Below are 17,215 nucleotides of genomic sequence, written 5' to 3' on the forward strand. Positions count from 1 at the left end.
ACGACGCGCCCTCCCCCCCCCTCCCCCCCCCTCCCCCGTCCCTACGGTGGCCGCGGCGGCCCGCGTTGCTCTCCCGGTCCGGTCGGGCGGCGAGGCGGGAGCGGAGCGGGTCCGGCGGCGATGTCCGAGCGGCAGCAGGCCCGGCGAGGCCCCTTCCCGCCCTCCCAGCGGGACACCGGGCGCTGGGCCGGGCCCTGAGTCGCCGCCCGCCCTCCGGCAGCGGGAGAAGCCCCCGCGGCAGGCGCCGAGGGAGCCGGCGAGGCCCGGAGCTGCCCCGGCTGAGGATGGGGATCCTCTTCACCAGGATATGGAGGCTGTTCAACCATCAGGGTGAGGGCGGGAGCGCCGGGGCCGAGGGCGGGCGGCGGGGGCTCCGCCTCGCCCCGTGTGGGGCCGCGCCGCGCCGGGCCGGGGGCGGGAGACGGGGCCGCCCGTGTGAGGCGAGGCGGCGACCAGAGAGCTCGGGGGGCTTTAACCCTTGGCTTTCCCCTCCTCCAAGTCACCGGGAAGCTCATTTCCCGAGAGGTGGGCGTTAAATTATTCACGCCTGCCGAAGGAATAGGGCTGGATCGCGTTGTAGTCTCGCCGTGTCACCTGCAGAGTACGCTTTATTAACGGTCTTAAGTGATCAGCCTGGCAAAACTGCTCGTCTGCGGAGTAAATGTTATAAATAACTTCCGATTTGCAACGCCTGTAACGAGCCAAACTGCCAGATTCATACCTTACGCTTAAACTTACAGCAAGGTTTTAACGAGAGTTGTAACTTTAGCTATAAAACACATGCTGGTGCCCTTATCTGTGTCTATAAGCTCGTCTGAATTTGATCCTGAGCGAGCTTAAACGCACGTGTGTGCTGGACGTCCCCGACTCTATCCCCGTTAACGCTCAGCGCAAATCCAACAAAATATTTTTGTCTTGTAGCATCCAGCCCCACCTCAGAGCTTCTGTTCCAGCTGATTTCCTAACATCCACTATGCTGGCAACACCACACCAGAAACAAAAGTTCCTAGTTATGTGGGGTCAGGTAAGCAGATATTTTTACAATATTGTGCAGTTATGCAAAGTTATTAAAACTGGAATTTCTATTTGACGGTACATAAGACAACTCTGCAAAACCACACAATATTGATAAAATCAAAACTGAGAAACTCCACTTACCTGACCCCTATCCCCTCCCTCTCTCCTCTGCGATGAATCAATGCGGGTGTACTTTGCTAACCGAAGGAACTGATCACTGGTCGTCTGAAGCTTGGGCAGACTTAAAATGGCTTTTTGTTGCCCTTGTGGACCACTGGGGAGGGGGGGAAGAAAGCCCCTTCTCGCAAGGCTTTTACTTGCATGGATAGTCCCGTTGGAGCCGAGGTTATATGCGCAAGTAAAAGTTGTGTAATATGGCTGAGAGCAGGCAGTGCTCACTCCTCCTGGAAATCATAAATTTGAATGTGCTTGACAACACCAGCTGTAGAATTCAAATTCAATTTTGTGGTGTACAGGAAAGAAGGTGCTAAATAGAAACAATAATTGATTCTGGCACTGAGCTCCAAAACGTGTTCGCATATGTGTCAGAGTAGTTTTGTGCGTTACTCTTTGGTTCATCTAAAACTAAATCGGGCGAATGCGTACTGTAAAATATCCGTAGGCAGATCTGTTCTCCAGGTTCCAAACCTGCTGAAAGAAAAGGAGGACACTGAGGGAGACAGGTGGAACACCTTGCTCGCAGTGCAAATCGGCGGTGTTGTGGTTTTTAACAACTCTCTACAGGGAGATTAAGAGGTTACAGGCCATAATAAAGGTATGGCCTTGGAAATGAACATTTAGCGTGTGTTCTGGGAAACTACTGCAGTCGGGGGGAACAGAGAGTACAATCTGTTACAATCTGCAAAAATGTGTAGAAGCTTGGGAACGGATTCCAGCATGAGGGTGCTCTGGTGGTTTCGAGGAGGAAAAAACCCGCCTGTAATCTCTCAGAAATCGTTCCTATAGATGTGCAGACGGGAAGAAATCGCTTACCTGCGCAGAACAGCGCGCGGGCTTGTACACCTCCGCAGACAAACGAACTTTTAGCTGAGGCCCATGAAATGTGGCACCTGAAGTCTGGCGGTGTTTGCTTAGGAAATGAGTCAAAAATGCGTCGCGAACCTTGTTTCGTAACGCCGTTGTTATCGTGATAGCAAAATTAACTGTGTGATTTACTACTGATGTTTTTATTTCAGAGCACAAAGTAATCATTGTTGGTCTGGATAATGCGGGAAAAACAACTATTCTTTATCAATTGTAAGTATGAACTGCAGATGATTTTTCACATATTTCAAGGTGCGCATTGTGCATATTATTCCGAGTTGTTGTTGCTGCTTTCCCCGTTAGTTTTTACTTTGAGAGCTTTATGCTGAAGATTACTGTACAGTGCAGGTGGCAGTGGGTCAGGGCATGGGTATAGAGTTTGGAAAGGTCTTTATTTTGCCTTCTGTATGAATAAGGTTTTGTTCAGAGCATTTATTTATCAGATTACATTACTATTACCACTTAATCACAGCTGCCTTTGGTGTCACTGTGTAGGCTGTTTGCCAACTCTGTAAAATATGATTATTTTGAGGGTTAGCCACAGGACAGTGCTGCTAAACCGATATGTGCAGCAGCACTTAAATACTAACCAAATCATTCTGTGAGTAGCAAAGCAGAGAAGCCTGACCTCTTCCTGCCGTGGCTTGTGTCCCATGTCCCAAGATGATGTACTTTCATGTCGTTTGCGGTACGGGATGAAGGAGGAAGGCTGAGCGCTGGCAGAACCCAGGACAGCACAGCTCTGCGCCTGGTGGCTCGCGCTGTCATGCAGCTTCTGTGTTCAATAGTGGGATTGGCTTGTGTTTGTCTTGCGTTACGCTTGCTGCTGGCTTACATGAAACTTGTATGAGCTTCATATCTCTGGCCCTCAACTGCATTTTGATAAAAGGGTACAAATTTGTCACAGACTCAGAACCTTCTGGGTGGGACAGGCGACTCAAGGTCTGTTCACAATAGAAACAAATCTGTGGTTCCTCACGTGAAGTAGTCTGGCATTAGGAAGTGTCCTGAGTCAGTATCAGAAATAATTCCCCTTAAGTGATATGGCCTTACTGGTCCAACCCTACACTTAAAATGTTTGGGTTTTGTCAAATTATGATCTGCTTTTGCCTTTCTGAAACATGAAACTCATGCAGCATTTCCAGCCGCTTATGTCCTATCACGCTCTGCAGAGGCAGTGAAAAGGTGAAGGTGGTTGTTATTATTTAAATTGGGAGTGAGAGATTTTAAAAAACATAAATAGAATGAAGAATATTTTTTAGAACTAGTAACTGCTGCAGCTGAGGTCTGTCCTCGGCGCGTTTTAATGCAGCCTGTGTCTTTCCACTTCCTCCAAGTGGCTCAAGATTCTTCTCATCTTCTTGTTTCTGCAGTCTCAGTGTTTTCTTTTCCCTTTTGTACAGTGGATCTCTGTCTGCCTCCTTTTCCTTTATACCCGTTTTAGCTCCACAGGACTTCCCCTTCTGTCTTCTTGTTTTCCCCTGTTTGCTGCTTTGAGAGAGCTCTGTATGAGTATGGTCCTCTGTTCCTCCTGTAAACCCTACCTCCATCTGTGCATGCATATCCCATTCGTTCTCTTACAATTTCTTCGTGGCAGATAAGTGCTCTGAACATGAATGAATGCATTTAACTCTTTTGATAAGAGATGGGCAGGGATAACTGGCAGGACAGCTGGTGTTGGTTAGTGCGCTGGCTGTTACTTTGATGTCGTGGAGGGTCACAGCAGATGCTGAGGTGGTGATTCTTTGAACAGATCGCAGCAGCTCCACAGATTCTTCATTTCTTCCTGTTCTCATACTCAGGTCTCCTCCCTCCCCTTAAGTAGCGGTAGGAATTTTGTGATCAGGTGTCTAGAAATGCCATTAAGCTTCACGCTTGTTTCAGTGGGGACGAGGGAAAAATCCACCTATCGTATTGCAAACAGCGAGATGCCGACAGCTTGAATGTGAAGGGCTGCAGGTTCAGCCAAGGAAAGGGGGTTTGTGACATGTCTCTTCCAAGCGTTAAAAGAACTCTGCTCAAACACGGTTTTTAAATATGAAATCAGCCACAGGCATCTTCTTATATCATTGTTATCCTTAATTTGATTTTACGGTTCATTCTTCTAATCCTTTTCCTTCCCTTATATAGCTGCCTTCAACTGTGTGTGGTGAGAATGTTTCTTGTTATATGCTGCTAAGATGCCGGGTAACTGGCATTCCTTTTCAGAACACCAGAGCACCCCTTTATCTCCTCAGTTCTCTGCATCCTCTTCAATAAATATTCCAGCACTGTTACAAGTCTCAAATTGCTGTCACTGTAACTAAAAGCTCTGCTAAAGCTTAAAAAAAAAGTTTATATAACATGAAAAAATATATCAAGATTATGAGAAGTAAAATCAAGTTCTTTGAAAATGGTTGATGTTTTCCTTGAAGCTACTTCTAATTTTTTTGCATATCCCATGCAGTAGAGTTTAAATAATTTGAACTTCAGGAGTATCCAGAGTACACATTTGGTTATCACCATTGATGTGAGACTGGTGACCTTAATGACAAAGTTGCACTCAGTGTCTCTAAAGTATCCCAGCATTTTGCCACCAAAAAGTAGCGTTATTGGACTAGGCTGAAGGGAGAGGGACATAAAGTAACTGAATGGGGAAGAAAATACACTCTTAGTGGCCTATACTGGAACGAGAGCGAGATGTATGTTTGGTGGAACTGGATGATGAGCTGTTGTTTTTCTGCAACTTTGGAAATCTTGTGGCTTAACCACACAGTCTTGAAGCAAAACAACTGCTCTTTCCCATGTGTGCAAAAACCAGCCGGGAGAAAAGAAAGCTGACTGCTTAAAACAGCTTCCGAAGCAATATTGTCTCAGCTTTATAATTTAATTAATTATAATATAGTTTTGGTTGTGAACGCTCTCTCAGCTTTATAATTCGATTATTATATAGTTCACCAAGTCCTTTTTTATTGCTGTTTTTATTTATTTTAATTTTTATTCACCCTCTACCATCAAGCCTTGTCTCTATTTGCCACAGAAGGATTTGCTAAAGTTCCCCCCCTAAGCTTCCTACCTCAGAATAAGTGTCAAGTTTAGTTTTTAAAGAAGTAGGTTGTTTTGGCATCGTGCGATGCTTGATAATGCAGGTAACTTGCCAGTTTTTGGCATTTCTCACCCAGTGGCTCTCTTCCCTCTGCAGCTCCATGAACGAAGTGGTGCATACCTCACCCACCATAGGGAGCAACGTGGAAGAGATAGTGGTTAACAACACGCGCTTTCTGATGTGGGATATTGGGGGGCAGGAGTCTCTTCGGTCTTCGTGGAACACCTACTACACAAACACTGAGGTAAGAACGAATGCCTTGCTGGAAGGCTTTGTGGAACTATTGCTGGTGAAGGGGGTACAGCGCCCCTGAGGTCTGTCCCGGAAGGGGGTACAGCGCCCCTGAGGTCTGTCCCAGACACGCTTCCAGATTCCTTCTGCATTAACTGGGCTTTGAATGTTACCGTACCTGCTTCACGGTACTCCTGTTCTGATTTTTGAAGCCTCCTTAGCGAGCTGTTGTACGAGTCACTTTTCTGTTTCTTACATAAGATGCGGAATATGGAGTTGCAATTAAAAACAACTTGTTTGTAAGGACTCTCTTTCTGGGGATCTGTGGCCTTAGGGCAGGCACTCAGTTTATCCTGGTATTGCAGATCCCCACATTTAGAGGGCACCGTGACTGCGCTATCTCTGTAGCAGGTACTTTAAAACCTGTGTAGCCCCTCAGAAGTAAGGCCAAAGCCCAGAAGTTTTCCTCCCGCCGCGGAGCTCTGGCTTGCAAGCTCCCAGGATCAGTTTACTTAAGGACCCCCAAGAATTTTAAGAACTCTTTAGCTATGAAGTTGCAGCACATATACTGAACTTGATTAAAATAATTATTTGGTTTTTCTTCCTATATGTTATCAATGGTAGTTTTAAAGAAAAGTTATTATAATAATTAACTTTGTTCTCCTGTGCTTCCCTATAAGGTGCTATGACATGTATCTGCATGTATGTATGGAGCTTACAGGTTCTTTTTAAATCCCTTGCAAATACCTATTTGCATGTTAATATTTGAAGTAGAGGGAGAAAGCTTGATACAGTTTATCTTTTTAAGGCTGCAACAAATTATTTGAGGGATCTGTGTGCTAATTCAGTTACGCTAAGCAAAGATCTTTATCCCAGATCTGGATTTACATCTATTTACATAGCTTTGTAATCTGGGGTAACAGAGAAATACTTGCTTTCAATATAAAATTTTCACTTGAAATTAGAAAATGGAAAGTCAAAAGGTGCCAGAGCTACTTTTGTGCACAAACCATGGTGTAATTTGTAAACCGTACCAGCGCTGTGGGTAGTTGCACTCCTGACTGACTGAATAATGTGGTGGGAACAGTAGTTTGTTCTGCTGACAAGTGTGTGGCCAGAAAGATAGAGCTTGTTCACTAACTAATAACTTCTCACTTTTTAAAGTTTGTGATAGTTGTTGTGGACAGCACAGACAGAGAGAGAATTTCTGTGACTAAGGAAGAACTCTATAAAATGTTAGCACATGAGGTGAGTAGACCCTATCTTTTCTTTGCTTTAATATTTATTGTGGTTAAGATCTGGATGATACCTGTTAAGGGAGGGAGATCCACGTGCTGTGTGTGAAAGCTCTCACTCACACCTGCTAGCTGAAGGCAGAGCAGAATGGAGAGAGGCCCCTCTGGTGAAGTCCAGGGCAAACATTAACGCAGTCGTGCTCTCCCAGCAGCGGGCAGTACCGTACCAGAGCTGTCTAGTTCCTGCTCGAGGCTCTGTCTCTTCTGAAGCTCCTAATGAAGCTGTAAATTAATACCAGATTACCAAAGGGAGCTCCCATGAAAGTAGCTTTTCAACTTCTGAGTGCTTCAGTGAAACAGAAGTTAGGACCTATGAATGACTTTTGTGGGTTTTATGCTTCAATCTGTGTTAATATCTGAATGAGATCGTTTTGAAAAACCATTGTTTCCTCCAGCAACTTAATTACTATTTTCGGTAGCTTCACGGTTGCTTAATGTTTTCTGTTTTCGCAGTGAAACAGATACAACCATAATAATATGTCTTATAGCAACCAGCTATAAAACTGAAGAAATGGGCTGCCTACGGCTACAGTAGCCCTCATTCTGTAATTCCAGGCACAAACAGAAGGAGAGTAAAGTTTGCTAACTTGTAAAGGCTCTCTTTAAAACTGAGCCCTGTGTCAGGTCTAAAACTGAGCTATGTGGGTCTGATTCTGAAATGCTGGACTGCCGTATAAGCCAAGGAGCACCTATTGCATGACCTGAATGTCGTGAAGACTTTAATCCAGTGCAGCAGGACCAGAGCCCTGATTTTTACTAAAGATGTATTTATAGGAGCTTGACGACTGCTGGGACTCCTGAGCCAGCTTTAATGCAGACTGGCTCAGTTTGTATGAAATGACACTGGACGCTGAGCTTCCAAATTTATATGTCAGAATACAGAGTTGTGCATAAAATTGATGGCATTACATCCCAAAATATTACACCTATATTTAAACTATAGTCACTGTTTAGTAGATGACTGCAGGAAGGGCAAAGACTGCCTATGTATTCCCTTTGAGTGAACATGGTAATCTAAGCATTTGAGAAAAAACAGGTGCTTTGCCTAGTGTCTTGAATTTCTCATTTTTGGTATTTAAATTAAAATTGTATTTAATAAAAGAAATTCTAATAAAGTAGGTCTAGCTTTCTTGGTTGTGTTGGTGTGTTAAATGTTGCTGTTGGGTCTGCTGCTGCCATAATTGCAGAGATGTACTCTGCAGTCTGTTGCAGTCGCTAAATGAAATTGCATCTTCTGTTTTGTAATCTGTAAAGGAAGATGCAGAAGTTGTTAACGAGCTGGATTTGAAATGAGGGAAGTCTGGGACTCCAAGAAGCGTGAATGCCCTTGCTTCGTGTTGGGAAACTATTTCTGTGCTCTGAAAGCACCCATCTAACAGTAAATGTGCCCATTGTTTTACAACAGGATGTTTTCACTATATTCTGCAAACTCTCCAGGTGCTATGATGTTTGGAGAGAACAACAATACATATAAGCTGAAATTAAAGTAAAATGCTTATTTAAAATAGCTTTTCCTCGCAGGCCTTGGAAGTCTTTTCTTTCTGCTAACCAGTTCAGTTTCATTTCTCCTAAGGCAAAATTGAATTGCCCAGGTCACTTCCAGCTAATTTCTGGACCAGTAAATCATTTGGGATTGATTTTACCGCTTGTAAAAATTAGCGCGCCTGATAGGCATTTAAGTGATTGAGTTGTCTTGGCTTCCTGGGGAGACCTTTTAATAATACGTGCTGGTACTAGTGTAATTCCAAGCAGCTTGAGATAAAGTAAGCTTGCCCCTAGAGTTGCTGTTAGTACTGCTTTTAAATATTGCATGGGCCTTATAAAGAAGTTTATGTAATGTGCTTGATCAAGTAGACGCCTATCCTTTGCATAGTGATCATTTTCTACAAATTCTGTGTATCCTCTAAGTAAAATATCACTGCAGCTTGCTTTACGCTGTCAGTGGCAGCCTTAATGCTTCTTCACGGTTGGGAATTCCCTTGCAGAGCTGCTGCGCAGGCAGAGCATGCTGCTGGCTCTGGTGAGCCATGGTGCCAGGCTGGCTGCCAGCACGTACACTGCCGGCGCTTGCTGCTCTCAGCTTGGCAAGGTTTGGCCAGTGCTTAAAAAGTTCTGGTGGAGTAACCCGCTGTTGCCCCGCCTAAGAACTGCTGCACAGTCTACTGATTTGGTACTAAAATCAATCTTAACAGTACGGTGATACATAAAAGCGTGGTGTGTGTATATACAGAAAGCCAGGCTCATGAGAACGCAGTGGTCGATACACAGGCGGGAATGATCGGCAAGGTCAGGGTTAAATGGGGGGGCCTTGGCTGTCAGAGGTGTGCGGCGTTACTGCAGCTGCACATGTGCAGAGATACAGGGGTGCCTCTGAGCCTCATGGCGCACAGCAAGATATTGTGCGTGGTTTTACAGATCAGCCTAGGCAAAAATTGGGCGTTTGGTCTGCTGGATCAAAGGAACTTCTGAAGTTGCGTGTTGATCAGCCTGCAGGGTTTTATAGTTTAGGGTTTTGTTTTCTTTTTTTTTTACTAGGGCTTAAGTTTCTACTTTGTTATCACATTTTTTGCCTCCGAGGGCTGGTTTGTAATCATCTTCTTTTCTTCTTTCTCCCTAGGACTTAAAAAAAGCAGGTTTGCTGATCTTTGCGAACAAGCAAGATGTTAAAGAGTGTATGACAGTAGCTGAAATATCTCAGTTTCTGAAACTGACTTCAATTAAGGATCACCAGTGGCACATTCAGGCATGCTGTGCTCTAACTGGCGAGGGGTAAGAGTTACTCTTGTCTGTAGGAGGGGAATCTCCAAATATTTTGGTATTTTTATTGTGGTTGGTTTTAACGCACAATCCTCCCCTGTCATTAATAATCTTACACTTAAAGATTTTGGGGCTGAGAACACACTGACTTAGGATCAGTGTGATCTGAAAACCAACTTCCGCATCAAATCCGCAGCCTCACCTCACAGTGGTAGAACAATACGATTTGGGCCTGATGAGGGCGGGGGTGGGAACAACCTAAAATCTGTTCTGGTTTATTAAGAACAATGATGATTAGAGATAACTTCAGTGTACAACTTAAAGAGCTGGGAGCTGAAGTCTCTCACCCATAGATTGCATAGTAAGGTCTAGGAAATGCTGCACTCGGCGTGAATTGTTTCTGGAAATGATTCCTTCAGTCAGAATTACGGAGTTCTTAGGAAGAATTTAAATCGGTGCCACGGAATTATCTTTTAATTCATCCTGAGAAGTGCGTGGATTCCTTAAAAATTATCTCTTTTGTTTGCAGACTGTGCCAAGGACTCGAATGGATGATGTCAAGACTTAAGATCAGATGATTTTTAATGACCTCTTTGCACAGACATTGCTTAAAAAGAGCGTGCCCATGATTACCTTCACAGTGGCAGAATTAATGGGTTAGATGTATTTATACGGAACTGATTTCAACTTTATTTTCTACATAGATGCACACACACACAGGTGTATATAAATTCAGACCATTCAGCAAAAAGAAAGATGCAGTTGATGTCTCCAGTTTGGTTTCCTGCTTGTTTTCCTCTGAGGATGCATTTAAAAGCTGTGATCAACCTTCTTTTCAAGATACAGCCACTCAGAACAGTCCAACGTTGAGCGTGGTGAAGATGAAGTGAGAGGAATGAGCTTTTCATTTTGAGTTTTATTTTTCCATTATAGTCCTCTCTAGTTGAAGATGTCGGCTTCATTATTCCAGTAAATTAGCAAACAAATCAATGGCATAGATATCAACTTTCCAGTATTTTTAAGGATACCGATGTTACAAATGCAAAAATATTTTCCTGTATGTGTACTGTACATATTTGTGTATATTTATACCTCAGTTTTAGGTTCATTGCAATCTGTTCAGACCAGTGTGTAAAGTGGAATCAGTATGTTGACAGTAGTACTAATATTTGACACCGCCCACGTCTCACAACTCCTTTCCCTTCGTTATCTGTATGGCTGTAACGTCCATCGGACAGCTGGCTTACCACAACGTCATAAAGCAAACTCTCTTTTAAGACCATTGCTTGTTTCTCATGTGATTTTGCAGTTAGGGAGGATGCCTTAATGGATTGGGGAACATGGATCGAGCTTCAAATTACAGTGTTGGCAAACAGTAAAAATTTGCCAGAGAGTTTAAAATGAAATGGATTTTCTTTTTTATTGTAGTCATCATGGGATTAGGTGATTCCAAAAAGTGCATGTCATGCTTTTCTTTTTCTGCAGTGCTGTTCATTTATGATTGAAGTCTGGTAGAAGTACCTTTAGCTGTCATAAAGGGAAAAATGTCGTCATTTGTTTTTTCTGAACCAAAGAAGAGGCACAAAAGTATGTTTAAAAGTCCCACTGGAATCTTAACAAAACAAGTCGTGCTCTGCATTAAGTGTTTTTTTCAGAAGAAGGCAACTTCTCTTGGATAGCATAAAATGTGTATGTATCTACATGCAGTGGATGGAACGGGGCTGGGGAAGGGGAACAAAACAGATTACACTACTTGAAAAGCTGTCAGTGACGCCTTGATCGAGTTCCCACAGAAGTTCCAGGGCAGTACTCCTTGAAAATATAACTCCCTTGCACAGTCCCCAGGTGAGTTATAAAGAAGCGTCAGAACACTATGTGATGATCTGTTCTTACTGTGGCACCTGACGGGATGGGTGTCCCATACAGAAGTTGTTCAGAATTAGCATTTTAAAGAATACAGGCTTTTCAGTGGGATGGCAGCTGGAGGGTTTGAAGTGTCAGTGTTGTGTACGTAGCCTTAACCGTAGGCTTTTGTGTTGGAGATGGATGTCTGGGGACTAGAGCAGCATGAAATAACGCTTTGTTTAAAATGCCCTTCCATTTCTTAGCTCAGACATCTGATAAGGACGGAAAAGACATTTTCCAGAAAAAGCTTAGTTTCAGCTTTTGAAGGTGCTTATCTTTGGTTGTGGGATAATCTAGTCAGCGCACCTGCCTTCCCGTTTGCCTGCTTCACTGAGGATCACGTCGTGAATTTGTGGGGAAAAGAAGGGAGGCAATTCCAAAAGTCTGTATTTAACAAAGGCAGGTAAAGAGTTTAACTTTTTAATATATTTTTGGTATCTCTTTATGACGCTCACTGCCTAGGGAATCTGCTGTCTTTGTTAAACATTTTAAGGTGTACATGCATATATTTATAGCGCATGCACATAGATATCAGTATTTAACTGGTGTTTGCGAAATGTATAAATGTGTGAAGAAATAACAATTTAATGCAAAGACTCTCAGTTTATCCGATAGCATCTTCAAAAAACGAGCTTTGTGCACACTTGCATATGAAATGGAATTGTACGTTTTCTAGTCTTCAAAAAGAAAAAGCAGACTTGCTTATAAACCTGAGCGTTTGGTTTTTGAGTCTTATGTCTTCCCTTTCATCCCTTTAAAATATTTTACTTTAGTATTGTTAAAGACTGCAGGCTTTTGCCTGACTCTGCACAGGCTGTGTGTGTGTTGGGTTTTTGTTTGCCTCTAAGAACACGATTTGTTCCTGTTAATGAAAGAAAAATCACAGAGAGTATTGGAATACCTGCTGCTCACTGAATTTGCAGCTTACGCCTTTGCTGAAACGTGTAGGACTTAGTACGTCCATCCAGTGAAGGTGCGGTGTTTTTTCCAGGTAAGGCTTATGTTGCAACCAGACCTGTTTACACATAAGTAAAAGTATGTTTACTCCTTTTCCCTCTCGTTATCCTGGCCGCTTCCACTTTCTGTGGCCTCTAAGGTCCTGCGTGGTTCACTTCATTGTTCCACAAGTGGCAACAAACCCCGGTAGGGAGTTGGAAGTAACTGTGCACATGAAGGCTGCCCGGTGCAGCAGTGTCTTTTGTGCCCTGAAGAGTAAATCCTTGTCTGCGTGTTGGGCGGTGAGCGATCCGGCCTTAGCCCGACTACAGGAGAGGTGCGTGTCGTGTCACGTATGGTGATGCGTCATCTTTTCTATCCCTTTTGTGATCCCGTAGTGTTTTAGAGGGCAGATTTGCTCTTCATTAGCAAGAATTCCATGGTGGCCAATGCTTACTGACGCATCGCGTGCCTGTAGCAGTCTTGACTGAGGCTTAGGAATCAAAGGAAGACACACCTTCATTTTGAGTTCTGGATTTGCAGAATTCTAAGGGTGACGGATTCTTCAGAATCCTTCTTTTCAGAATCTTAAGATTCTAAGGGTGATGGATTTTTGTCTGTAGTAGCTGGGGAGCCCCTTGTCACCCCGCTGTAAACAGAGGTGCCAATTCCAAATCCTTGCTTTGTGTGGTTGGTGTGCTTGTGCTTCAAGTGCAGCAAAGCATCACAAAAGCAGAACAGCCTCATCCAGATGTTGCGGTGGAAATTTTTGTAGGAAAGTTTTTGTAGGCTCCTCATGGGAACGAGCATGTTTGCTCAGATACTAACGAGGTGAATGTGAGGACACACATGTATATACCCTCATGGTGGCGGTGTGGCTGTGACGGTCCTTTCCTACACACCTTGCCTTTTGTGTAATGTTAGAAATGTCTTTAAATGTAGTCACCTGGCAGAGCTGGAGAAGAGCGGACAAGCTTTTGAACACACAAACCCTTTTTGTATGTGCTTTTTGTTTACAGCTTTTTCCTCCTTTTCTCCGTGGGACAATTCCCATTTTTCTCACAGTTCTGTCCATAGAAAAGCAAGTTAACTTTGCATCAGCGCTGCTGTGAGCGTCACTCGGTGGTTGTTTGGAAGTGATTGTCTTAACATGAGTCATGACCTGGATTTGTATTGCTTCTGTGTTCTCACCCTCTGCGTGTTGTGTTGCCTTGGCTTTCGGCTGAAGCTTAAGATGACTTTGCCTTTGTTCTTGGTGAAATTTATTCTTAGGGTATTATGCAGAAAAAGGGAGGGGTCTTTAAAAACAGTTATTAAAGTTTATGCTGCAGAATGCCATTTTACTAGCCAAAAAGTATAGCGGTAACTCATAGTTCAATAATTAAAACATTTATTTTGGTTTAGTGAATAATAAACTTGGTGAATGAACTCTACAATATGCTGCCTCTGTGATCTGAAAATTATGCAGGTTTTTAATTGTGAGGAAAGGTGGGATATAGAACTTGGAAAATGTGAGCAGGGATCTACATAGCGTCATTTTAATTTTTTTTTTTTTTAATTTTTTTTTCCCTGGAGGCTCCTTAGCTGGTTTCCTCTGCATTCTGTAGTACGCTCCTGGGTGCGCATGTGCATGTGTGAATGTTAAACGGATCTAACGGGCACCTTCTACAGTCTATGCAGCTCAAGTGCCTAAAACTAATTCAGTGATCGTTTCTTTTCTTCCTGTGCTACAATTTCCATTTTCCTTAAAATAAATCCATTTCCATAAAAACGTGTGTTCATGAGTGGGGATTCTCCCCTCCCTACACACCAGTTTTAACAGGATTTATGATAAATCTATTTGTTACAGTTCTTTCTATCCTCTACATTCCAAGCACTTTTCCGTTTGCCAGACATCCCATAGCTAGCTTGCTTTGCGAGAGGAAATACTAAATTTGTGCTTGTATCAGACTGGTTAGCTGGAATTCTTTTCAAGGAACTATTTAAATAACTTAATCCAAAAATACTTGGCCTTGTGAGCACGCTCATGTAAGTAGTTCCTTGTTAACTGGCTAGTAAAACATTAACTTTTCTACTGTCGGACTAATTATGTCCGAGAAACAGTTTTTCAGCTAATTCAAATGAATGTAATTGAAGCCTTTAAATGGTGCATGGTGGAGCAGTACGGGACAAGGGTGATTTGGTGTCGTGACGAATGGCGCTAAGAAGGAAGAATGTCTTTGCGTATAGTTGTGAGATGTATTATAAACACAGGCGTGACTTGACTATAATGGCTGCAGTGAGTATATTAAATGTACAAACCCGAGAAATTATAAGTGGTTGCCACTGTAACTTTTTTACAATGTGCTTTAGAACCATAAGCGGAAGTTTTATTCTTGCCTTACTAGGATTTTACTGGTTAGTTTTTATATTGTACAGAAACTTTTTTTTGAAAATGTCCTTCACATCGACAGTGCCCTTTGTCACGACGGGACCGCACTCATGGACCGCCCTTAGCCTTTTAAGCCAGGCTTCTCATGAGTAGGGACACAAGCTGGGCAAGGTGGTTTTTAAGCTTTTCCTCTTTGTAAATTTAGAAAACTTAGCTGATACTGAATTAAGTTAGAAAATGCTGCTTTACCTAGGAGGGCATAAATCATTCTTTGTAGGTGATCAGCTCAGTGTTATTCTTGTGTAAATGCCTCCTGCGTCAAACACTGCGGAGGGTAGAAGAGGTGGGCAAGAACAGACGGTATTCTCTTGCGGAGAGATTCAAAGACTGAAAAACCCAACCCAAACCAAACCCCCTCAAACTGGGAAGCCTGAGTGCTTTTATGGCTAATACATTGACGATTTGGTAGTGTGTGATAGGGGAATGGTAACCGATCCAGTCTGAAGTGTGTCAGTGTCATGTTTTCATGAATGTTTTCACCGTGTCCTCGACTTCTTACTACATTCTTTTTCAAAACCTCTAACCGGGCAGACACAGCCCTGTCCTCAGCCTGTATGCGCTGCTCGAGACCCAAGCCCGCCCTTCCGCCTCCAGCAGGGCGGCAAGCAGGCGGCAGAGGGAACCCAGCTCTTTGTCCTTAGGCTCTACCAAATACTGGACTATAATACTAACCTCCAACACTAAACCTATAATCCTCCGAGTATAGACTTCTCAGATGAGTGTACTGATGATGTAGTTACAGTACGTTATCCGTCTGTTTTTACAAGTGCAAAGTCCATATGTACACGCATTAATCATACGACCAGGGTCGTATTACTTTTGATTGCTTGTATTTTGTACTTCTCTTTCTAAAAAGTTTGTCTTCTTACGGAAAGGAATGTGTAAAGTATGTGGCTAACACTGATACTGCAATAAAATTTCATTCCAGAACATACAAAATTATTGCTTCAAATTAATACCGAGGCTTGCAAGGGCTGCATTTCCTGGCTTGAGCACTTCTGTGTCCGCAATTTAAGCACGTTTATTTCAGTAGCTTAGCAAAAACTTTTTATAAAGCTATTTATTATAATAAAGTTCAATTATGATTCTATTGAGTAACTTCTTCCTGAAAATTTATCAGAACTTGAATTGTTTCCGCCTTACCTCTTTCTGTCTTCCCTGGCTTTTAAAGTCTGATTTGTGTTTAGTTGAAGAGAATTCGTTGAGTTCTTTTAATTCTTGTTGAAGAGGCGAAACACGAGCTTGGCCCAGAATCGCTGGGGGGGAGCTGCGTGCAAGCAAACACGCATTTATAGATAACTTCAGAATTGCGAATTCGTGAAAAAACTACCGGTATGTGCTATTTTAGGATGAAAACACTTGCCAAAATTCCACTGTTTGCATTAAATCTGGTGGGTGGGTGGGTGTTGCGGTGACAGTTTTCAAGCAAAGGAAGGATTTCTGACCTGGTCTGTGGGTTGTCTGGGCGTTGTTGGGGTGAAACGTGCTGCTCTGCTGAGCCTGTGATGACGAGGTTTGTATCCAGAGGTTGTTTGGCATAAGTTTTTAATAAGTATGTGTTGGCTGGTTTCAAATAGAATGAAAACTAAAATTAACAGCTCTTTTCCTATAGAAAACGCCGAGTTCCAGCGGTGCGTGCCATCCCGCGTATTCCCACGCCCCGTGCTGGGGTCTGCAGCCTTGGGGGCGCTGGGGGATTATGGGGAGCTTCTCAGAAAGCGACAGAGACGAAACCAAAGCTGGGTTAAAAAACAGAATTATGGTGTCACTGTACTGAAGGTAGGTTGCTGGTTGGCTCTGCAGCCCCAACGGGCCTGTTCCCTGGGTGTTAATTTTGGATTTCTTGCTTTATTTCTAACTGCGCAATATTTGTATCCATGTGGTAATCGCGCAGAATGACTTTCCTGTTAGGTAACGCGCAGGCAGATGCTGTCGTTAGCTGCGTTTTGAGGAATGAGTGAATGCGGCAACCCCTCGATTGCGATGGCGCAGTAGATGGCAAAACGCCTCTCCGCGCTCCGGATCCTGCCTCCGGTTTCAGCTGTGTGTCCAGCTGAGGACTTCTTCCTTTGCGACGCACGTTTCGCCTTGGGGTGGGCTTTTGTCTCCAGCTCCTCCCGGACGCTGGCCAGCCCGCCCGTGCCGCACGCCGCTCTGCTCCTCCTCCGTGGGACTTTTGCTGGAGGGCGAAGGAAAGGTGAGCTACCTTCAAAGCCGTGCCCACTCCTTGGCTGTGTCCTGCCTGTTTCTTTTCCCTCTAACTCTATTATTCCTTGACTTTGCTATGACTTTTCTCAAAACTGCTCTTGTTTTTCTTTCGAATCCAAATAAATTTAAGGTGATTAAAAAAACCTCACCATTATCAGATACTTATTTTTGTCTGTTCTAGTGCAGGGTTCCTCTGAACTGTTCGTTCCACGGGCCCGTTGCCTGCCTCGCGTCCCCGTGGTGCTGCTCAATCTTAGTCTGTAGATCACTGCATTGGTCCATCAAAATTCACACGAACTAAGTATT

The 17,215-nt window shown here is 43.5% G+C and overlaps 1 protein-coding gene across 2 annotated transcripts; it reads left to right on the forward strand.

Moving 5' to 3' along the window:
• Positions 1 to 31: 31 nt before the first annotated feature.
• Positions 32 to 12,048, forward strand: ARL5A (ARF like GTPase 5A). 2 transcript variants are annotated; one of them, XM_075092736.1, is made up of 7 exons: positions 33 to 330; positions 922 to 1,024; positions 2,214 to 2,274; positions 5,243 to 5,390; positions 6,542 to 6,625; positions 9,290 to 9,441; positions 9,959 to 12,048. In XM_075092736.1, exons 4-7 carry the CDS (start codon positions 5,247 to 5,249, stop codon positions 10,005 to 10,007), a joined length of 429 nt encoding a protein of 142 aa, XP_074948837.1. In that variant the 5' UTR covers positions 33 to 330; positions 922 to 1,024; positions 2,214 to 2,274; positions 5,243 to 5,246; the 3' UTR covers positions 10,008 to 12,048. The 2 variants fall into 2 exon arrangements, with proteins under 2 accessions (XP_074948836.1, XP_074948837.1); XM_075092735.1 differs by lacking the exon at positions 922 to 1,024 and having other exon boundaries at positions 32 to 330.
• Positions 12,049 to 17,215: the final 5,167 nt, after the last annotated feature.

Source organism: Phalacrocorax aristotelis, chromosome 5 (assembly GCF_949628215.1).
Source record: "Phalacrocorax aristotelis chromosome 5, bGulAri2.1, whole genome shotgun sequence".
Classification (NCBI taxonomy): Eukaryota; Metazoa; Chordata; class Aves; order Suliformes; family Phalacrocoracidae; genus Phalacrocorax; species Phalacrocorax aristotelis.

What these genes read in the sequence shown, in the direction of transcription:
- ARL5A (XM_075092735.1), top strand. Translation starts at nt 285, where the DNA reads ATGGGGATCCTCTTCACCAGGATATGGAGGCTGTTCAACCATCAGG. An exon ending in GAGGCTGTTCAACCATCAGG is followed by an intron (nt 331 to 2,213) that starts GTGAGGGCGGGA and finishes TTTTTATTTCAG; the next exon opens with AGCACAAAGTAATCATTGTT. An exon ending in TGTGCTCTAACTGGCGAGGG is followed by an intron (nt 9,442 to 9,958) that starts GTAAGAGTTACT and finishes TTTTGTTTGCAG; the next exon opens with ACTGTGCCAAGGACTCGAAT.